This window comes from Trichomonas vaginalis, chromosome IV (assembly GCF_026262505.1).
Source record: "Trichomonas vaginalis G3 chromosome IV, whole genome shotgun sequence".
Lineage (NCBI taxonomy): Eukaryota > Parabasalia > Trichomonadida > Trichomonadidae > Trichomonas > Trichomonas vaginalis.
In genome coordinates, this window is record NC_067206.1 from 1128822 (window position 1) to 1152792 (window position 23971).

At 33.1% G+C, this 23971-nt stretch overlaps 1 protein-coding gene and 3 pseudogenes across 4 annotated transcripts, besides 11 other annotated features; 2 read left to right on the forward strand and 2 right to left on the reverse strand.

The window, feature by feature from the left end:
* Nucleotides 1–6084: part of a mobile genetic element that runs on past the window's edge.
* Nucleotides 2812–4611, forward strand: TVAGG3_0006870 (keratin-associated protein family; the record flags this gene model as incomplete). The annotated part of the gene is made up of 1 exon (XM_051219804.1): nt 2812–4611. One exon carries the CDS (start codon nt 2812–2814, stop codon nt 4609–4611), a length of 1800 nt encoding a protein of 599 aa, XP_051104790.1.
* On the forward strand, nt 4652–5274 carry TVAGG3_0006880 (annotated as a pseudogene). Its single transcript has one exon. A coding segment is annotated over exon 1 (623 nt).
* Nucleotides 6084–6111: a terminal%2Cinverted (terminal inverted repeat of MuDR-2B_TvMULE3 transposon ID:TVAGG3_0006890).
* Nucleotides 6084–6197: a mobile genetic element.
* A 614-nt stretch (nt 6198–6811) lies between these two features.
* Nucleotides 6812–6848: a mobile genetic element.
* Nucleotides 6812–6848: a terminal%2Cinverted (terminal inverted repeat of Banshee-A3 transposon ID:TVAGG3_0006900).
* Nucleotides 6849–7907: 1059 nt separating this feature from the next.
* Nucleotides 7908–8099: a mobile genetic element.
* Nucleotides 8100–9965: a mobile genetic element.
* Nucleotides 9936–9965: a terminal%2Cinverted (terminal inverted repeat of TvMULE3 transposon ID:TVAGG3_0006920).
* Nucleotides 9966–11723: 1758 nt separating this feature from the next.
* Nucleotides 11724–14854: a mobile genetic element.
* Nucleotides 14855–15529: a terminal%2Cinverted (terminal inverted repeat of Maverick-1C transposon ID:TVAGG3_0006940).
* Nucleotides 14855–23971: part of a mobile genetic element that runs on past the window's edge.
* TVAGG3_0006950 lies at nt 15807–15985 on the reverse strand (annotated as a pseudogene). Its single transcript has one exon. A coding segment is annotated over exon 1 (179 nt).
* Nucleotides 22828–23451, reverse strand: TVAGG3_0006960 (annotated as a pseudogene). The gene has a single exon. A coding segment is annotated over exon 1 (624 nt).

A 23971-nucleotide genomic window follows, 5' to 3' on the forward strand; every position in this document is an offset into this window, starting at 1 on the left:
CAACATCAAATGTTGACTCACGAACGACAAACAATATTGTCATAAAGAACTATAGTTCAGAGTGTTTGAAAGAAAAAGAACCAGAGCTGAAATCCGTGAATTTAAACTCAGCTTCAAACGCTAACGCTACATCAGATGTTAAGTTAGAGTATCCACCACTGGACCAAATTCTTTCAAGAGAAGCCAACGACAATCCTTACACAAATGTTTCAAACAAATCTCTCAGATAACGTAGACCATTACCTTCTTCAGTTATACCAACAATTTTACTCAAAGACGATAAGAAGCTTTTGGTAAATCTTATAAGCAAGAACCAAATAATTCTAACAAAGGAGGACTTGAAAATGTTATCTCACGAAATAACAGGGAAACAATGTGTCATTGACTATCTCGACCCTGAAATCGAATGCTGTGGTCAAACACTCCACTATTCATGAAAATAGGTAACATCCGCATCATTGAAACACCAAGGAACTACAGGAGTTGAGTTTAAGTATAAATATTCGAACGAATATACAAAACTTTCAACAGAATATAAACTTTGTTTGAAATATGTTTTAGTAAAATTAAAGCATCAGGAGGGCTCTTTGAGCCCATCTTGGCGCTTTGCGCCGTCAGTCAAAAAAATTTCAAGTTAGCAAATTTGTAATATCTATCCAAAACTTCTTTCAACAGTAATCGAACTCATCTTCATAATGCAAACCTAATCTTATTGACTTGGTGCAGTTTTCACTAACACAATATTTTTCTGTGCTCTTGACTGACATAACTAATTCATTTGTTTCATCAAACAGCAACAACCAAAGTTCATGACCTAATACATAACATTCATCTTTAATTTTTAGCTCTGAGTTCTCTTGTAAGCTGTTGCATTTAATATTTTCTAAAAAGTCAACTTCAACATCATTCGCACTGGTGCCTTCAGTTCTACAGGCTCTCCTTGAAAGTCAACAAGTCTGAATTGCATGTCTTTCAAATTATGAGGACTAATGCGAACCCATTTACCTAAATGAGTTGCTATGACAGGAACGTTTGGAATGAACATTGAATTGACTGCATAACAGAAGGATTTATATTCTACTGAACCTTTACTATTAACTCCTGAAATGCCTGTGACATTAGCTATTTAGACTCAATGTATAAACAATTGCCATAACATACGTATGGAACAGATTTCATCTCAATCGTTTTGTCAACACTTTTCAAAGGAAATGTCATATTATGCACCCAAAAGAATTGTACTCTATGACTCATTCTTGGTATCTTAAACTCCTTCGCATAACTGAACTTCAAAACTCCTGCAATAAGTTTAACATTCATTAAGTTTTCTTCGTTATCCTTGTTTATTGTAGTATTTATGAGAGCATTTAACACTCCAGCTAATGTTTCCATCTTATATTCTACATTATTGTGAAATCTTATTTCGTGCTTCTTTCCATCTATTTCAATCTCCATGAAATCTGTTTTCATCTGTTATAACGAATGAAGCGATAGTATTGAAGTCAACCATTCTGAATGCAAGCGCCTCATTCTGTAGACCTAAGTTTGTTTGTAGCTTTACTGTCCCGTATTCGTTTGGGTCTGTACTTTGCAAATAGAACAACATTTTATTCTCATTAAAATATGAGTATAGCTGCATATGCGTATGAAGCTGACAGAGCTAAACGTTTTATATTTTTGGTCAATACTCTCTCACACTTACTGACAAATATATTGTTATCACTGATGGAAATACTGAGAAATACATAACATGGAAGGACTATGAAAAGTTTGACCCTATTTTAACTCCATGTACTATGCCGTTTATAAAGGACGGTGAAATTATTGAAAAAAGATAATACAACCGTATATAGGTCTGTTTATGAAGCATTAGAATATATGTTGAATCATAATCCAAAAAGATTTGACCCAAGCACTACACCATGTGCAATGCCTTTTATTAAGGACGGTGAAATCGTAAGAGTTCCGGATTCAACGGTTTACACAGCTGTTCAAAACAGTTTACAAAACATTTTAGCGAATATCTTTAATTCAGAAACTACAGAAATAAAATTACCATATATAACAGATGCTAAAGAAATTAAATCAAAAACGACAACATTATTTACGTCACTTAATGATTTAATGACTTATATCATTAATATTCCTGCACCAACTACAGCATTTGATCCAAACTCGACGGTTTGCAGTGTACCTTTCATAAATGACAGTTCATTAATTGCTTTAAGGGATTCAACAGTAAATGAATCATTAAAGGCGTCATTAATGAAAATCATTGATTTTAATTCATTCACGAATACATATAATTCATTCATTAATGTTTCATATGCTTCTAAAGAAGGTGAGCCAAAAACTATCGATAAAGCGGTGTATGAAATAAAAGCATCAACGACGAAATTGAATTCGTTAACTTTTGACGGTGATAGTTTCGTTAATGACATAACATCGGGGAAAACAATTTTAACGAAAGAATACTTAAAATCTCATGTTAGTGAGTTCGTTGAAATTGAAAAAGAAGGTGGAATTAAGTTTGATCCACTGAATTTCATTTTCAGCTTAGCGAATGCGGGTGTTAGTTTCGCTGAATGGACAACTATACAGAGTGAAATAAATGCAATATGGACGTTTTTGGGGTCAAAAGCGGGAATGGGTGAGCTTGTAAATGCTGCAAGAACATTAGGTGAAACAGGAAATTTTGTAGATGGTTTTAAAAGACTTGTTTCAAATGTTTTAACAAACACAAAGAAATTATTTAGATATACCGTACATAACGGACGGATTTTCGAACAGATAGCAACAAACCCTCCGGTTATGGCTGCGTTGATGATGGTTAGAGATATAAAACCACGTAACGACGGGAACGAAGAACATGAACAACAGGATACTGGTCGGGTTATTCGAGACATTAAAAACGTGTATCCTGAAGTTATTGATTTATTTAGAGGAGTTAATGATTCAATTTCAAAACATTCTATAACCCTCGATGAAGAGAATAAATTAACAGATTATATATTCGTCATTATTGCAGAACTAATGAAGAGAATAAATGAAAAAGGAATTGGTGATATCATTAATGTCAGCGATGTAATGATGAAAAGAAATTTTGACTCATTATTTACAAAACCGAAAACAGAATATAGTCTTTATGACGTAATTACCGAATTAATGAAAAAGATTAATGATAATAAGAGTTCTGGCGGAAGAGTTGAATTAGAAGTGAATGATGTTAATGAGAAATTAGCCGAAAAAGCAGACAAAAATGAGCTTTTAGCTCTGAGTGATAAAGTCAAGAACCACGTTCATTATATAACTTCAGACGAACAGATTATAACGGACTACCATGGATATTTAACACAGGATGAACAAATAAGCACTGAAGATGTTAATGAAAGAAGATATAAATACATTCGTGCTAAAGGTTATGACATAAGCTGTACTGTACAGTATGATGTAGCTAAAGCACCAGAAGCATTTGGTTATACCGGTGAAATTTATGCCTCTACTTTCAATGTTAACGGTGTATTAGTTGAACCAAGATTTACTTTGAGAGTTAAGGCAAAAATAACGTTTGAAGATGCTATTAAAAGTAAAGCCAGCAAAGATGAACTTGAAGCAATGAACAAAGTTTTGAAATCTCATAAACACAATATCTCTGATATAAATGAACTTCAAGCTACATTAAATAGTAAAGCTGACAAGAACCATACACATAAATCCTTCACTACTGTTAGAGCAGACGACATAATATTGAACTATACCCTTGGTTCAAGTGCACCTTTAGAGAATCCAAGTACAAGCGTAAAAGATACACTAAACTCCTTAAATAACAAATGTATGAACATTGAAGGTCATGCCAGAAACTTTGAAACACATGAACTACCAGCAATGTTAGATAAAAAAGCAGATAAAGAACATACACATAACTCCTTCTCAACTGTTGCTATAGAAAGTATTGAAGGAACGGTTGACGGAACTGATGGGGATGCATTATATTATAAACCTCCTAACTTTCCACAAGGTTTAACATCGAATGAAAACATAACAACGAAGAAAAAAATTAGCTGTAAAAATGTTTATGTCATGAGCAGTGAAAATAATGTTAAATTCACTGCTCAAGATTTATATGATAAGAAAGCAGACAAAACAGAGCTTCAAACATTAAAGACTCAGATTCTTCAAACATTATATCCTATAGGCTCTATTTATACGTCAATGAACTCAACAAATCCAGCAACAGTTTTAGGTTTTGGTACGTGGAAGCAGATTGTAGACAAATTCTTATACTGTGCTAACTCTTCAAAGCAAACAGGAGGTTCGAAGAAAATTACTGAAGCAAACCTTCCACCGCACACTCATACAGGAACTACAAACACAACAGGTAGTCATTCACATTCAATAACAAAAAGAGGTTATAGAAATCTTGCAGCAGGTTCGGATAGACAGGGAATGGATAGATATGATATTTCAAGTGACCCAGTAGATTCAAGCGCAGGTATTTTCTGTGGAACCGCAGGAAATCATTCACACACTTTCACAACAAATCCAACAGGCTCGGGTGCAGATTATATGCAACCATTTGTGACTATATTCGCATGGTACCGCGTTCAATGAACGCGCTTGAGCCTAGAATAAAATCTTTAACTTTACATAAATGAGCTTGAAAGAAGTATTCGAACAACATCCATGGAGGTCATTTAAGAAGTTCAATGAAGCTGCAAAGAGTTGGGGATTTACTAACAGAGCTGAAGTGAAAAGGTTCTTTGACAAAAATGTTGTACATCAAACAAAAATAAACCCTTACGACTACTTTTTACCAATTTACTCCAACACTCCTGACGCATACCAATTTGACACTCTCATTCAAAGCAGAAAAGGAGGACATAAACCATTCCTCATCTTCATTAATGTTAACACTCGTAAAGCATATGCATATCCAATGAAAAATAAAGGAACTCGTGAAGTGTTAAGAGTTTTACAAAAGTTTGTAGCAGAACATAACCCAAGTACTTTAACATCAGACCAAGACAGTGCATACCTCAGCAATGAAATCACAGATTTTCTCATTAAGCATAACATAACTCACTACACTACTGAAGACCATAACCATAACATACTCGGCATCATAAACCGCTTCATAAGAACGCTCAGAGATTTAAACCAAGAGCGAGACTTTACCGAAGAAACAATGAAACACTTTCTCGAAGTATATAATTCCTCAACACATTCTACAACAGGACATACACCAAATTCAATGACACAACAACAAGAAGAAAAGTATATACAAAAGAAACGAAGCCAAACACAAAATATCAGAAATTCAACACAATTTACCCTCATTCCTGGTACAAAAGTTCGTGTAGTTCTTGACGACAAGCCGTTGACAAAGAAACGTTTAAGGTTAAGTAGAAACTATTATATCGTAGACTCTACGCAAGGTAATGGATATCTTATAAAAGCTGCTGACGACTCTATTGCGTTTTATCCTCGTCATAAATTAGTTGAAAGTAGTAATGGCAAACTTGCTGAAACCATTGACGAAGCAAAGCGAGGAGTGGTTATTGAAATACTTGGCTATAACATAAACGATGACACTTATAAAGTAAGATATGAAGGAGGCGTTGAAGATGTTATACCATCTAAGAACTTGAGAGAGTCAAAGTCAACTCATCTGGGACCATTAGAGCGGGAGTACTGGAAAGACAAAAATAAGCCAGAAAGAATAAGAAAATTCTTCTAAACTTTTTCATTAGATGTAAATCAGACATGAATGAGAACAGTCATGATATCATTAATGTTTTCATAAATTTACACCAAAAATAATGTTTAGGTGAAGAGGTGAGATCTCACCCGTTTTTTCACCTCTTTTTTCACCCTCGCCGCTTAGCGGCTCAGATTGCTTTAGCTTTCTCGTGAATTTTCATGAATTTCCTTAAGATAGAAAAAATAAAGTTAGTTTTATTTTTATTTATTTTTTTATTTTGTATAAAAGATATGATTTCAACAATCGGCACAACAACAATTCAAACAACTACAGCACCAAACTCGCTAGTCATGAATTCTACGTCAATGTTGGTAGAGATGAAGAAACAATAAGAATTACCGAAAAAGTGACAAAACATCAAAAACAGGGAGGGGGTCTCAATTTTTATTACTTATATTATTTTACAATATTTATATAAATACTCTTTATAATATATGGCATTCCAAACGGGAACCGCGGTTGGTTACCATGGATTTCCGTCACCGGTCACATTTTAAAGATTTTTAAAGCCTTATAAAAATATGCTTTGTAAATCATTTTTTGTAAATCGGCAAAAATTTGGTAATTTTCTTCAACTAATAAATCTGCGAATAGCATTTATAATACAAGAACAATCTTTTAAAATGCGTTTGATTCATTTTTGTATAATTTCATATAGGCACATATATTCTTCCGGGACTTTCCGTGATTTTACCGTAAAATCATTAGTTTACACCAATTTTTCCGTATTTTGAATAGTTTACTGCACTTTTTCCGTAAAATTGAGTTACGGGAATCCGCAAAATTTCCGGACCTCATTTTTCATAGAATATAATAATAATATTTGATAAAAAGATATATTATTTATATTTTTGATTTTTGAATTACGGAAAAAGTGAATTGATAACTTGATTTTTTTATATGGTTAATTTTTCAAATGATATTATGAAGATCTAAAATATTAAAAGTAAAAAATTGAATTACGGAAAAAGTGAGGTCAAAAGTGAAATAAATTTGCAGAACAATTTTCATTGAAATAAGCTTTATTTTTCATTATTAATAACAATGCTGTAATAAACAGAAATTCATCAAAAGTGACAGCTCTCAATTTTTTGACATTTGTAAATTCTAAATTGAATGAGAAAAATGAAATAATACTAAGCATAATACAATATTCTAGATTTAATTATAATTAGGAAAAGGTTAGTTTTGAGAGTACTTTTCATAGGCATATAGAATGAAATCTTCTGAAAAATAATATCACATAAACTCATATTATTTTCTAATATATAACTATTTTATATAAAAATCAAATTCAATGATCTTAAAAGCGAAGGATAAACCTCAAAATTTACGAATATAATGAGTGGGAATATAATGCTTATCTATCATAAAACCATATGAAATATCAATTTTTGCTTTACGCCTAATTTTTGACGACAATTAGCAAAAAATGTTAAATGTTAACACTCAGTCCATTTGAATATGAAAAATAAAATTGACTTTGATTAAATGTTTTTATTTATCATGCAATTCTTCTTGCGACCAAAGGTTTGAATAAAAGTTCAAAAAATAAGATAGCTTAAAAAATAATATACGGTAGTGTTTACTAATAGATGAATAGTATATAAATTCTATTAAAATGGATTTGATCCAAAAAAATATATAAAATTTGTTCATAAATAAAATCGTTTTAAATTACTTCTTCATTTAAATTATAACAATTATTTTTGGTTTTATCGTTTTTAAAGCTCATGTGGTTTTTTTAACCACAGAATACTTATGTGCTGTAGCAAGCTTGCAATCCAAAGCTCACGTTAGACAACAAGAGTCATGAAGTCTCATACTAAGGGATATCCAACATATATTTTAATAATCTAATGTTTGTGACAAATATTCAACATAAAATTAAGTTTTCGTTTCGTTACAAGGCATTCATACTTTGGAGATATCATATTTAATGTACAGAAAAGTTAATATTAAACAATACATGCTAAAGAATTAATAAATAAGATAATAAAATAAATTTATACGTAATTACTTTCATTTAATATGCTTTATGCTGTATAATATTGATTAAGAGGCATTAAAAGGTTCCATAATCTGCTTTTATAGGCAAGATTTTTGATAAAAATTTTAAATTTTGAAAAATGATGAGAAAAGGAAAAAAAGGTAAATGAGAGCAAGAGGAGGGAAAAAAAGAAAAAGAAAAGGAAGGGAAGGGAAAAATAAAAGAAAGAAGGACATATAAAAATTTAGATGCGCATTCTTAATGCCGAGGCGGCTTGCCGCCGAGGCGCGATTTTTTTAGGCCTCTACGGTAACCCGGCAATGTTTTTTTAAATCTTGTACAGCCCTATTATAATATATTTTACTATAAAATTATACCTCAAATTCAAATATTTAAAATATTATTTACATAATTATCTCAAAATTATATTTTTATATATTATTTTTCATATGTATAAATCATATAATCTATATCTATGCAAATCTCATCTAAAATTTTTTGAAACAAACCGCTACCATTTTATAATGGTCCATCTTAAATTCATCATAAATTCTGGTACATGTTAGTACCAGAGTCTTCAAATCTCAAACACTCTGGTACCAACATGTACCAGACGCGAGTTTCCAATGCCCTCGTACGATTTTCTATTAAGATCTTCTTGAATGAGAAGGTCTTCATAGAAACTCGTACGAGGGCTTCTCTTTTAAATACTCTGGTACCTGCTGGTATCGGAGTCGACTTTACAGCCCTTTCCCCATTTTGAAGCTGGGGAAAGTTTTCAAGCAATGAAAGGGAAGCCTCGCTATGAGGTGAAAATCTAGAATTTTTACCTCATAGCGAGTAATCCTTTTGTTAATTGCTTGAAAACTTTCTTCAAATTATCAAAATTTCGAGGAAAGTTTCCTTGCTTCAAAGTAGAGATGGAGCTCCTTGAGCCACTGCATATAGGTCAGTGACTCAAAATACTCCATCTCTACTAGAAATCGCCAAAATTTGGTCGCAATCTTTGAAATGCGACGCAAGTTTTGGCAATTTCGCGAGGGACTTGCTCCATTTGGTGCATAGATTCACACTCTATGCACCAGATGGAACAATTCTTTCGCTGACAGCGGGAAACTTTGTCTGAATAGTTTAACATTCAGACAAAGTTTTTCCGCTGTCAGAGAGGGAATGGAAGGGTAAGAGGTATATATCATAATGTATACCTCTTACTCTTCCATTCCCTCAAGAAAGTTCAAAAACTTGGGTGCAATCAGTTCTGATTGCACCCAAGTTTTTGAACTTTTATATAAGGAATTGTGGCTATGATGTACTGATTCATGATCAGTACATCATAGCCAACAATTCCTTCGCAACAGTGGGAAACTTGTCTGAATAGTTTAACATTCAGACAAAATTTCCCGCTGTCAGGGAGGGAATTAGAGGGTGGGAGATATATAGATAGACTATAAATCTCTCACCCTTTAATTCCCTCAAGAAAGTTCAAAAACTTGGGTGCAATCAGTTCTGATTGCACCCAAGTTTTTGAATTTTGTATAAGGAATTGTTGGCTATGATGTGGATAGCCGCTGCCAGACCAAATGAATTAACCGTTTGTGAATAACGTTTCTGAATCTTTATTTAAAAAGATAAAATATCACGATTTGGCTGCGTTAAAAATCAAAGAATTGATGTTTTTGTCAAAAATCTTTAGAAGAAGTTGCACCCAATTACTTTTATCGTATTAAAAACGATTTTACTTCAAACAGGTTTTATTCCTTCAATTAGAATTTGCGAGCCTCGATTGACAGATTATAAAACAAATTGAAAAGAGAAGTTCAATCACGTTTATACTAAGTATTAAATTTTGTTCAGAATCAAGAAGCCAATTTGAATCCATTAAGATTTTTATTGGAAAATGCTGAAGAAAAACTTTCTCAAATAAATGAGAAGATACAAAATTCAATACATATTTAAGATCGTTTGAAATTCCAAATGAATTGTTAGATACGTATATGTTAGAAATTAATGAATTTTTGTTTATAATTCTCCAGATTATATTTTAGAACATTTCGAAGAATTTTTAGAGGATTTCAAAGAAAAGAATAATTTAATAGACTAAAAAATTTATTATTTTTATTTATTGTGAATTTTAAATTGTCACTTTTTAAGTGTTACTCCCTATTGAAAGTATCACTTTTTGGGTGTCACTTTTTCGGAAATTCTTATATACTCATCGGCACAACAACAATTCAAACAACTACAGCACCAAACTCGCTAGTCATGAATTCTACGTCAATGTTGGTAGAGATGAAAAGCTTTATTCCTTCTTCATATACTTTTGAAACAGAAATCCAGAAGATAAAGCAAGAACTTTTAACAAGTAATTTAGACTGTAGTGCGAAAGATGAAACAAATGAACAGTATCTTTATGAAATGGAGGACCTCATCGACCATTTGCCTAAACTACCTGAAATTCAGCAGCAAAAACTAACTATTCCTGAATTCGACGAAATTGAAGTCAAAGCAACTGACTCAGAGTAGAAATTAAGAAATTCATACGTAAAGTAAATTAATGAATTCCTTGGTTTTCATTGCAACCATAAAGTTATGGACAAAGATTGCGACATGGTTTATAAAAATATTTCTGACCTTTACAAATCCGAAGAATTTAAGACATACGATAACTTTGTTTCATTAGTTGCAAAATGTGTATGGCAGATAAGAGATAAAGATAGAAGAGGTAAGGTATGGAATGAACAGATAAAACCAGCAGCTTTTGAGTTAAAAGAAAACCATTGACGCCTTAGTTGTTCTAGCTGTTTTATTTCAATGTATAACGCAAAAAACGATGCCGCAATGTTCAAAATGTAAAGCAGCAATAAAAAATATAACTACTCAGTCAAAGAGATAGAAAGAATTGCGAAACGACTATGCAGACTTAAAGAAGAAGCAGAAAGCCAGCAGAAGATAAAAATGGATATGTTGACATTTCTTAATAAAAACTATCCAACAGCAGAAGATTTCCTTCTGTCTGACGTCAAGAAGAAATATAAAGAAACCTTCGGCATTGTTAAAACTTTTGATGTACTAAAAGAAGAAATAGAAGCTACGAAATTGTTTAGGATTTCAAATATACATCGTACAATTCATGTAAAACGCTTGTGAAAAAAGAGGTGAAAAAACAAGTGAAAAAAACAGGTGAGATCTCACCTCTTCACCTCAACATTATTTTATTGAATTCAGCACAAAAATAATGAATTTCATTAGTTATTTTGTATGTAAAGACAGTAATGACAAACATTGAGTTTGAAACAGTTAGAAAGATAGACAATGACACCAAAGTGGTTAGAATAGGTGATTTAAACGTAAGATACTCAAAGAAATACAAAAAATATTCTTTGTCAGACATATATCTCCATCTGGAAAGAAAAACAAACGACTGGGTTAGAAATGCTTCAACTCAGAAAATTTTGACAAGAATCCTGAGCTTATGATATCAGTAAGATTCTTGGAACTACAGCAATATCTCATTGACAAAAGTTCTTATACCAATAGTTTTGTTATGGTTAGACCCAGTTGTTGGATATAACTTCATAACATATGGTTCATTCGACTCAGAACGTTGCAGTGAAGGCTTACTTTATATCGTTCAGAACCAGAAGGACTTCAACACAAAAAGATATAAGATAGGAAGGACATATAATATAACTCAAAGATATGACAGTACAGTCAATAGAGTCAATGTTGTGTTTGTTAATGATATGAGAGCTGCTGAAACAGAACTGCTTGAAGTTTTTGAGAAAATGTATGGTGCTCCCACGAAAGGTAAAGATACGTTTGAAGTAGATGAGATAGATAAAGCTTATAAAATTATTTGACGAAGTTGCTGAAAAATACATGTAAAGCGTTTATTTTTGGTCTTTTGTGAAAGTCAGAAAAATAAGTTAGTTTATTTTTATTTATTTTTTTATTTTGTATGTAAAGACAGTAATGACAACATCAGAGAACACAACAACAGTTATAGTCCATGAAGCTAATATAATGAAGAATACGAAATACATACAATATAACAAACAAATTCGCCTCATTCGTTCGGTCAAAGATGACATGTACCAAATGCAAAGTATAATGAATGCTCTTCGTTCTACAAAGCAACATATCATTGGTTTGAAAACCAACAGACAAAAGAACTTTTAGAAAGAATTTCCTCATAATGATTGCTTCCCTCGGAAAACCGAGAGAAGAGATTCCGTACGAAATCGCAAGAATTTGGCTCCTGGTTTGAAAGGTTATTATGTTCATAGACTTTTAGTAAATGCTGTAGCAATGTGGGCTTCACCTCGTTATGCTTGTTATATTTTCATGATGTTAGATGAACTATATAAAGCAGAACGTGAGAAGATGGAAAAGAAATCATGCAAAAGATGAAGTCATTGAATCCAAAGACAAAAGCATACAGAAAAGAAATACCCGCGTTCAGTACCAAAAGGAAAGGAAAGAGTATAAGTATATGATATATACTGAAGAGTTTGAGAAAGAAGAAGATAAAGAAATAGTTATGTTGCATTTAGTCAGAAGAAACAACAAGAGCTTTTATGACTTAGCTAAAATATATAAATCTGACAGAAACTGGTTCTATCGTGAAAACTTACCGATTTCAATGACACCGAATGAGCAAATAAAGGAAATTGTCAAAAATACTCTTCCTCAAACACACTATGACATCAAAGGTTGCACAATACTTACATTCAAGAAGACTTAACATTACTGAAGGAAAAAATAACAGAATATTTCGATAACTTCAAAGAGGAAGAATAAAAAAATCTAAGCTAATTTTATTTTTTTATAAAATTTTATCTCATATGAAAGAACATAAATTTAGAATATTCGGAACTCATGACAGAAGAAGAGAACGAACAACATGTAAAAGATTATGCAAAATTTCTGAAGACATACAAAGCATTTAAACAATATCTAAATGCTTCTAAAGATTATGCAAATTTCTGAAGGTATATAAAGCTTATGAAAAAGCGTATGAAAAGTTTATACAATTGGGGAATTGTTGTAAAATATCGATATGAAGACTAACCAAAAAATATTATTTTGCTTAAATAGCTTCAGGGTCAATTTCTTCAACCATTTCACTTCCTTCGTCAATGTCAATAGAAGCTTCTTCAACCTTTGGTAAGAATTTCTGTATAACATCTTGTTCGTTATTGTCTTCAGAGATGAAGATAATATTTCACATTTGTTTCACCCTTCTTATATTCTTTCTGTTCGGAAAGATTTAAAGCAATACTGAAGAAGTCAATATTAGAGTTCTTTATAACAGTATAATGAGTATCTTTGACATTCACGAAGAAACTCTTTTGTTTTTCTAAGTTTATTTTTTCAAAAAATATTTTTTTATTTCCTACTAAAGATGTATCGGAAGTTGTCTAAGTTAGAACACTCGGAAATAAAACAACTTCTTACAGAAGCTAATATAGATGTTGCAAAGCATTACGCAACAAACAAAAAAGCACTCGCTGACATCCTCAATGACTTATAATGGTGCAATAAGTTATGATAGAATTCATGAGTTCATAAAGCCGCAACGCGCGAGGACGAAGTCCATGCAAGAGCATTTCCTTTAAATGACGTTGCTATTGACTTATATCATAGACGTTCAGTACCTCATGAAGTAAGAAGAGAAATGTTTGACATAACAAATGCAAACGTTGGTGAACAAGAAGAAGAGACGAACACTGAAACAACAGAAAGAATGTTTAAGAGCGCTATAGAAGACAAGTTCGCAAAGCTAACGATGTCATTCGTTCCATTGACGACAAACCAAAAGAAGGTGAAGATGGTTAAAGAAAGATGAAGAGAAATAGGAAGAGAAATGTGAAGTCAGGCAATAGACTCATTGACTTTAACATCGAAGCTTTAGATGAACCAAACAGAGACTACTTACACAAACATTTCGGTAGGTTTTCATGAGACTCTTAGAGAAAAAAAAACTCACAACAGAGATGGATGGTATGTTATAAACTTGGTGGAAAGTATGAATGTTCTACGTTAAACCTCAATAATATTGGAACATTACTACATCAGCTCTTGAAGGAGAACTTTATATCAGAGATAGAAGCAAATGCTGCAGGTATTGTTGAAATGCACTATGACTTCTTCTTGACAAACATAAAGATCTTACTGAAATAAAGATGTATGATTTAACAGAATATAAAGGCTTAACGATTGTCAGATGTAAAGAAAGGCAAACCAAAAAAGAGACCATATAGAGATGAAAGCACACTGACAAATGACCAGAAAGCCATTTTGGAAGCTCTTAAGCAAACAGGAAACCCAGCACTTATAGAAAGCTTTTGGAAAGATAATGGTGAAAAGAAGTTTTATAAGAAGAGAAGCGGTTCAGTTCTGGAAGTATCTTTGCACATTACCTATAAATCTTGAACGCTACCAAATCTTCAATGAATTGAACAAAAGAACTGCAGCACTTATGACAGAAGACAATTGTTTCGTTTATGCTTGCATTCAGGCTGGAGTAGATGAGAGACTATTGACCACATGAGAGAAGTCATTCGTGTTAGAGACTTTCCTCAAAGTAAAGTACAAGAAATTTCTGACGCAACAGGTATAGCATTTAATGTTACCATGGTTACTTCAATGACTCAAGACATAATGAAATAAAGAGATACATACCAAAAGAATGTGAAACTGTTCGAACTATTGACTTACTTCTTGTTGAAGACCACTACATGCTAAATGAAAGATTACCAATGACAACATATTTCATTCGCAACTATATAGAATCTTGAAGGAGTGTGGTGGAATGAACATTGAGAAACAAATGAAGATTTATACAAAGAGAGAAGATAAATATGTAGTTCGTTATGATAGAACAACACCGTTATGGATGTATGAAAACATTGTGGGAGTGCAAATATTTCGAACCTATTTCTTATGGAGAACTTTTCACATATACGACTGACTTATATAAACAGAACCTTGCACCATTTAAAGATTTGACATATGCTCCAAAGTATTGTGTACAACTGAAGAAGAAAGCCGAGTCAAAAGAAGTAAATAAAAATAAGTGCAAGTTCATTCCTGAGCACGTTAGTTAGTATGGTTATGTTGGGTATGGAGGCACTGCGTTCCTCAGTACGCAATACTTGTGAATTTGACACTTTACAAAACCGTTAACGTGTATTTTACAACACAAACGACAACACTAACTTAACCTTAAATATTTACAAAGCCGCCAACCACTTCACTTCACTAACGAACTCACTAATGTAAAAATAAACGTTCTCACTATCGTTCTCACTAACAACTTCACTAATGTTCTCATAAATTTTCCTCAATATCTTCATCATCAGTGTTAACCCTATTGTAGTCATACTTGAAGCCATAAACTTTCTCTAACTTCTTAACGTACAATTTACATAACTTACCTTCGTCATCGTATGGTTTAATGATATAACTATTTCTATCTTTATACACAGTCAATGAAAAGTCAACTGGTCTCGGATGTATTTGAAAGAACATGTTATGCTCAGGAAGGAAGAATAAATGTTTAAATGTATGTTTGTTATACTGTGGAATTCGAATGAGTTGCTTTTGTTCTGTCATTTACATCCAAAATAAACTTAAAAATAAACTTAAAAATTAATGATATCACCACCTCACACGTATGAAAACATAGCGCAAAAATAAATTTAGGTGAAGTGGTGAAATCTCACCTCTTTTTTCACCTCTTTTTTCACCTATTGAATTCATTACTTTATAACTCTTCTTCCTTTCTCCAACTCTTCTAACTTCTTCCTAAGTTCAGCAATGTTGTCCTCATGAAGTTTAATCTTCCTTAATATACCTTCTCTATCTAATGGTTGCTTTATCTTTCTAAACTGAACTCTACCATCCTTCATAGTATGAACGTAAAAACCTTCTGGAACCGCTCTGATTTAATGTATTCTACCAAAAATTTTGTTTCATTGCTTCAGTGACTTTAGTCGTCATTTTACTCTAAATAAAATGTTCAAATAAAATAAAAATAACATTATTTTTTCAGTAAGGAAACGCAGGAGTTTTACGATTTATTTGAGGAGTAGGTTCTGGTTTAAATGTTGGAGTCGGTTTTGGAGTTGACTTTTGAACAGGAGTTTGTACTTTCATAGGTTCAGGAGTCATTGAAGGTGTTGTTTGTGAAGGCGTTGGTTTTGACGTTGGTTTTGGCGATGGTGTCGGAGTTTTGTTCAAATTCAGCTACTTCAGTATTATTTATAACAATTTGCTTTGTTTCTTTTCAACATCATTACTGCTCCTGCTGTAGCTAGCAACCTAGTGGGAGACCATATTTTATATAAGGACTTGACCAAATGCTATTTTTGACAGGAGCTGGTGGAACACCTAACCTTGGTGAGACTGCTCTTTGCCATTGTGCAGCTCGTAAGAAATATTCAATAGGTGCTCCATAATCGTTTGGTAAAGTTTGTTTCATAGATGGTGAAGGTTCACGAGAGCTTGATGAAAGAACTCATTTATAAGCTTTAAAAATAAACGTTCATCCTTTATTCCTCACTGTCGTCCGTAGCTAAGTTATAGTCGTCAAGTCTTATTATTGGTATGCCTGACTGTCTTACTGTATTGGCAAAGCAACAATCCCTCATAATCCAATAAGTGGCTTTGGTACGTTTTTCAGTTGCTAGTTCAATAGGTCCTTTAACAGACAATTTGTATGTTATTGGAGCAGTAGATGTTTGACCTTTTGGAAGCAAAAGTCCACTTCTGTTGGAAAACCACATAAGAAATGTGTGTTGTCATAGCTATCCCATTTATGTTCCACACTACCATCATCCACCAATGACCTCATAACATCTTCTTAATCCAATCATATCATTGTTTGTATTGCAAGCGTTCGCAACCATTTCATAAAATACAGGTCCATATGATTTTTCAGGTTCTGCAGGCATATTTCCATAAGCTCCCATGGAAAGCTGAAAGATATTTAAACTAGGGTTCTCAAAATTAACATAATAGTTGTCTTTCTTTCTAAATAGTGCCAAAATACTTTTAACATTAATAGGCGTATAAGCTGCTGTAAATGTTGCACTTGAACTATCTGTATTCTTTGAGAATGAACCGTCCATAGGAATCCAATCCATAACTTTAACAGGAAAACATAAAGCCTCGTTTGTATAATGTTCTACAAGTTCTGTAATAATGTTAGGGTCTAAAGAGAATGACTTTGGATGAATGAAACATTCATTAAAATCCATCTTTGTTCGAAATAGTTGCTGGGTTTACAGTTGTAATAGTAACTGTTCCACTAGCTTCTACTGCCTTCGTTATCATAGTGAATGGTTCATTCCATGGAACAAATTTATTTGTCGGTGGATTTGAATCTGAAGCAAATGCAACTTTAAGAGTTGGATTGAAAGCAATGATATCATTTACAGATATAGATGTGCATTGTAAGGCGTCGCTACTGAACTTTACTTTAAGCTGAATGTTTCCTGCAAAAGCTGGAATAAATCGAAATAGCTTCTAATGGAAGGAATCTTCTAACAGGAATTCTTAAACGAAGCTTAAAATCAAATGATTTTCCTGCTGTAATTGGACCACTAACAATTTGTCCTGTTCTGCATGTTCCGAATGACTCCATACATCTTCATGTCGAGTCTTTGAAAAACATCTACTTTCTTTATTTGTTCGGTAGTTTGTGAGTTTGAAGTTATATATGCTTCTTCTCTTGCGTTGTCTTGAGAATATACGATACGACCATTTGCAAGGATTTGATATCCAGCAACTGCATAGAAAGCGTCATCGAAACCAATCCAAAATCCTGGTGGGTTTGTTTTATTGGAACCTGAACCAATTTCTTTATCTACAATAAATTGACCTTCATTTTATACGTAATGAATGTATTGTAAAGGTCCAACATATTTTCACCAGGAGGTGAGAGATTGAATGTTACCCATGTGTTATCTTTAGCAGTTCCAGGTTGTGATGGAATCTTTGCGTCAGAATATTTTCTATTAGTGTCACCAATTTGAACTGCATTGTCTATGATATCGAAATATGAGCGAATCTGATGAATATGCTCTGCTGGAGTAAATTCGTTTAACTGTTCGTTCTGCATGTATTTACTTCAGATAAAAATATCTATTTACTTCATTATTCTCACTCTTCTTCTTGCATTCGTGTGGAAGTTGTTTCTTGACATTTTCAATGACTGTACATTCTCTTTTGTCTCGACTTCTTTCACTGGTGGGTCAGGGTTCTTTGACTCGGTTTGCTTTTCAATGAAATTCACGAACTTTGCAATAAGCTCTTGGTTCGTTATTGAAAGATAACATCTGGCTTCTTTTCTTCTTGTTCTATTGATTTTCCAGTTTGAACAGAAGGTTTTATATGGGCTTCGTGGACTTCACCCTTGCCATGCACCTTAATGTTGTCGCTCTCTGCATTCGCTAATGGTACCTTTCTTTTTCTTACGTATATTTTACCATCTTTATCTGACTTACATAATAGAAAGGATGTTGTATTCCTCTGGCGTCATTTAATATAATAGACTCTCGTTCTGATTTTGACAAGCTCATTTTACATCGGTTAAAGTTTTAATTTAGTTTTTTATCTACAGTCAAATGACTCAGACAAGTCATATGGACAAGACCCAAGGGGTCATAGATGTTGAAGCATTGAAGAAAGAAATTCGCGAGCAAAATTTTATCCGAACTGAAGGAACAAAAACAAAAACAAAAGCCAGAGAGACCAAAGAGAAACTTAGTGAAAAACAACTTGCTGCATTAGCTGCTGGAGAACAGAAGAACCCACGTTTGCTGGCAAGAAAGCTAGAGAGAAGCAGAAGAAGAAGCAGGAGAGGAAGCGAGGAGAGTAAATGGTTTATTTTTATCCGAACTAAATGTATAGACAAATACCTTTATCTGTTGCGTTCAGTAGTGAAAACCCTGACGTCAAAATAAAGGGGAACAGAGTAACGTTTAAGTTTCCAACAGACTGGATTGTGAACATAAATGAAGAGAAGTACATTGCATAACATCTATGTATATAACACGTGCTTTCAGAAAGGTTGACTTTATACTTCAAGTCGAGATAGAAAATGACGAACAGTCTTAAAGCGCCCAAAACATTCACATATACAAATACTTTAAAGACGATACAACATTGTTGCAATGTATGATTTCATTTAATGAGATGTTCGAGAAAAAGTTCAACATTGAAGTACAAACTTTACAGCCTTTAACGTGAGTTTCTTGCACAACTGAAAGAAGAAGGTAGTCAGCACAACTTATAGACTTTCATTATGAATTTAATGAAAATGAAGATGGAACTCATGACTGTCATTCATTGTATTTCACATTCAATGAAGTCGCTAAAAGAAGAAAAAAAAATCCATTACGTATAAGGTTTCAAATCTCTGAACCAAGTGATGATTTTAAGAATGTTTTCAATTATGATGCAATGCTTCCGAGGAAAAATGAATTTTCAAAGATTGTAACACCTGGCATTTGGATAGAAAGCAAGCTATATTATATTCAAACTTAAGTAAGGGAGTTGAAAATGAGTTCATTGGTCATACAAGAACTTCACCACTTCCTAACCCTAAATACTATAAATTAACTGGCTTCAATCGTGAGTTTTGGATAGACATGTTCTCCACCTCATGACCATAAATGTCCAGTGTTCTTACCTCCAGACCATAAGGACTGTCTCTACATTGAAGCACAACTCTTAAACTCTACCATCGCAAGTATTGTAAAATCTACGCTAGCTTTATTTTTATCACGAATGACCTCATTGCTGAAAAAATAAGCCGCTAGCGGCAAGGGCGAGCCCATGACCTCAAACTTCAACTTACGAATAAAGCTTGTTTAAGTCGTTATTGAAAAGTTGAACTTTTCAGCAAAGCAAGGTTGACATGACTTACATAAGTCGAATGCAATCTCTTGACCGTCATAAGTGCTTTGTAAAGTTTCATTAAACTGAACTCAGAGTCTTTGTCATATGTTCCAACAGGTATGTGAATGTTCTTATCTTCATTGTAATAGCATTGTATAGCTTCAGGAAACATTTCATTAGCGGTTAAAGCAATAACATCTTGCTTCACGCCTTTCATTCTGCAGTGAAATGCAACTTCATTTAAATCGTTAGTGAGTAAGTCTATGTAGGTCTTCTTTCCACAGAAAATACTTTTATAAGCTAACTTTTTTTCCAGGTGTTATTTCTGCAAAGTCGCTATGAAATTGACCAAGGTTCTTTCCTATAGTTCGCGACCATATCTCTTTCTTAAACTCTGCTGCAAGCTTTGGGATGTCTTCATTATATAAGTGCATACTGTCGGTATCCTGGTAAAATATTTGAAGTCCATGATCTTCAGCAGTACAGAATACTTCATTCATAATACGTTTTGACATAGACAGAATATTAACACCAAGTGGACAGAAGTTAAAGTGTCTGCAATGCTTTTCGTTAGCTTGAAAATAGTTTTATCTGAACCATCCAAACCTTCGAACTTCACTATATGGTTGTAATTTCTTATAGCATATCTTATAGCATCTTTGTCATTTACTATGGTTATTTTTGACTCAATAGGAGATAGAATAGTTTTGCCATAAATGCTGTTCAGAATGAGTTTTATAATTTCTTGTAAGGGGTTTTCCTTCTTTCTTATACTTTAACCTTAACTCAAACAACTTCTTTACTTCATCTCTTATTCTCATATCTCTGTTTCCATCGTAATAGTATCCTTGCAACACTTCACATTTGACACCTTGATATTTTATGAGGTCTTGTAATGTTATATGGTCAACATACATGAGACAGCAAGTGTTTGAACTTCTTGGAACGGTTTAAGTTCTGGATTTAGTTCAGGTCGCAAACTATTAAATGAAAGTGTCTGGGTATACCAATCTCTGTTATCTTAATGAGAACAAAGAAGCCAGACATAAACTTTTTCACCAATGGGTCCTTTTGGTCGTCAATCGAATAAATGTCTCATGATACTCTGTGCTTAAACATCTCATCCTTCAATACTTTTGGAATACCTTCTAAAGTATAAAGTCTTGCTATAGCTGAAGGATATAATGAAACAGTGTCGAAGTCAGCAATGAGTTTCTTTTTGCTCTTTTGTTTCATGTTATCTGACAACATACATCTTCCACCTTGAATGCATCTCGAAATAAATTCTCTGGTTTATTTGAGAGGTCATAAAGATTTCCATTCGGGAAGTATACTCTGTTCTCAAACAATTTGTTAGCAATAAGACAAATACTAACGTAGTCATAAACGTTTAAATCAAACTCTTTCAATATGTCATTGCGGAACTTTACAAAACCTTCTCTTAAAATTCTTACATCTTGTTTGCAGTAAAACGTGCTATATTTTTCTAAGTCGAAGTGGTTTTCATCTATTCTGCAACCTTTGATGGAATCTTATGTTCTTCATAAATGTATCTGCATCATGGATAAACTTACATGCTTCAGAAATGACACCAGTTCTGTTGTCATTTGCTAACAAAACACTGCTGTAGTAGTTATATGGAAATACTTCTTTCGGTCCTGTTTGTAAGTTAAACATAGCAGGAAATAGTTTAAGCTTCTTATTTATAACACTGTAAGAGTCTTTTATAATAATTGCCCGTCCTTTATATAAGCCAGTTATTTGCATTGTTCGTGAACCTTTAATGATGGGAGTTCCTTTCACTTCTGTCATGTGTCTTAAGATGAAGTTTATGTCATAACTGAGGTTGTGAAAATATATTAAACTCTTGTCAGGAAGTCTTTCCAAAATTCTGTTGCACAGTTTTGACCCCAAATGCTTTCACTCACTGAACCATCTTCACTGTCATAACAGATGTTAAAAGCTTAATGAAAGCCGTCTGTGCTACACTCAAAGTCAGCAAAGAAAACGTGCTCAGGTATGAATTTACATTTAGCTTTATTTACTTCTTTTGACTCTGCTTTCTTCTTCAGTTGTACACAATACTTTGGAGCATATGTCAAATCTTTAAATGGTGCAAGGTTCTGTTATATAAGTCAGTAGTATATGTGAAAAGTTCTCCATAAGAAATAGGTTCGAAATATTTGCACTCCCACAATGTTTTCATAAACATCCCATAGCGGTTGTTGTTCTATCATAACGAACTACATATTTATCTTCTCTCTTTGTATAAATCTTCATCTGTTTTCTCAATGTTCATTCCACCACACTCCTTCAGATTTCTATATAGTTTCGAATGAAGTATGTTGTCATTGGTAATCTTTCATTTAGCATGTAGTGGTCTTCACAAAAGAAGTAAGTCAATAGTTCTAACAGTTTCGCATTCTTTTGGTATATATCTCTTTATTTCATTATGTCTTGAGTCATTGAAGTAACCAATGGTAACATTAAATGCTATACCTGTTTGCGTCAGAAATTTCTTGTACTTTACTTTGAGGAAAGTCTCTAACACGAGAGACTTCTCTCATGTGGTCAATAGTTTCTTCATTTACTCCAGCCTGAATGCAAGCATAAACGAAACAATTGTCCTCTGTCATAAGTGTTGCAGTTCTTTTGTTCAGTTCATTGAAGATTTGGTAGCGTTCAAGATTTATAGGTAATGTGCAAAGATACTTCCAAACTGACCGCTTCTCTTCTTATAAAACTTCTTTTCACCATTATCTTCCCAAAAGCTTTCTATAAGTGCTGGGTTTCCTGTTTGCTTAAGAGCTTCCAAAATGGCTTTCTGGTCATTTGTCAGTGTGCTTTCATCTCTATATGGTCTCTTTTTTGGTTTGCCTTTCTTTACATCTGACATCGTTAAGCCTTCATATTCTGTTAATCATACATCTTTATTTCGGTAAGATTCTTTATTGTTTGTCAAGAAGAAGTCATAGTGCATTTCAACAATACCTGCAGCATTTGCTTCTATCTCTGATATAAAGTTCTCCTTCACAGAGCTGATGTAGTAATGTTCCAATATTATGTGAGGTTTAACGTAGAACATTCATACTTTCCACCAAGTTTATAACATACCATCCATCTCTGTTGTGAGTTTATTTTAATTTTTCTCTAAGAGTCTCATGAAAACCTTACCGAAATGTTTGTGTAAGTAGCTCTGTTTGGTTCATCTAAAGCTTCGATGTTTAAAGTCAATGAGTCTATTGCCTGACTTCACATTTCTCTTCCTATTCTCTTCATCTTTCTTTAACCATCTCTCACCTTCTTTTGGTTTGTCGTCAATGGAACGAATGACATCGTTAGCTTTGCGAACTTGTTCTATAGCACTTTTAAACATCTCTCTTCTCTGTTGTTTCAGTGTGTCATCTCTCTTTCGTGTTTCACCAACGTTTGCATTTGTTATGTCAAACATTTCTTGACGAACATCATGCGAAAGAGCTTTACGAGTATGACCAACGTTTGCATTTGTTATGTCAAACATTTCTCTTCTTACTTCATGAGGTACTGAACGTCTATGATATAAGTCAATAGCAATGTCATTTAAAGGAAATGCTCTTGCATGGACTTCGTCCTCGCCGCGTTGCGGCTTTATGAACTCATGAATTCTATCATAACTTATTGCACCATTATAGTCTTTAATGAAGTCAGCGAGTGCCTTTTGTTTGTTTGTGTAATGCTTTGCAACATCTATATTAGCTTCTGTAAGAAGTTGTTTTATTTCCGAGTGTTCTAACTTAGACAACTTCCGATACATCTTTAGTAGGAATAAAAAAATATTTTTTGAAAAAAATAAACTTAAGAAAAATTATTTCTTTCTATATTTGCCATTCCGAACTTTGAAAAGATGTTTTATACCAGCATAGAATTTTTTCTCTAGAGCTTGGTCTTTATATCGTTTTCATAACAATATTTTCTATATTCTTCATATAAAGCCTTTTTTTCATACATTTCATAAGGACAATCTAACCCGAATAGCGCATATCCATTTTCGTTATCTAGGTCTCTATATGTTTGTGGAATTTCGCTTTCTTCTGTTTGTAGAATTTCGCTTTCTCTATTTAGTTCTATGTCTATATATTGTGGCTTAAAAGGATGGTGGGCAAGAAGGGTCTGGCGCTATGTAAAAAGTTAATTTTTTCTGTCATCTTTTCTATCGGATAAAAAATATTTTTTGAAAATTAGATTACATTTTTTAAGTTATTTTTCAAAATAATTTAATATTTTTATTTTAATGAACAACATGCAAGATTGCAAGTTCTTTCATTACAATGCTC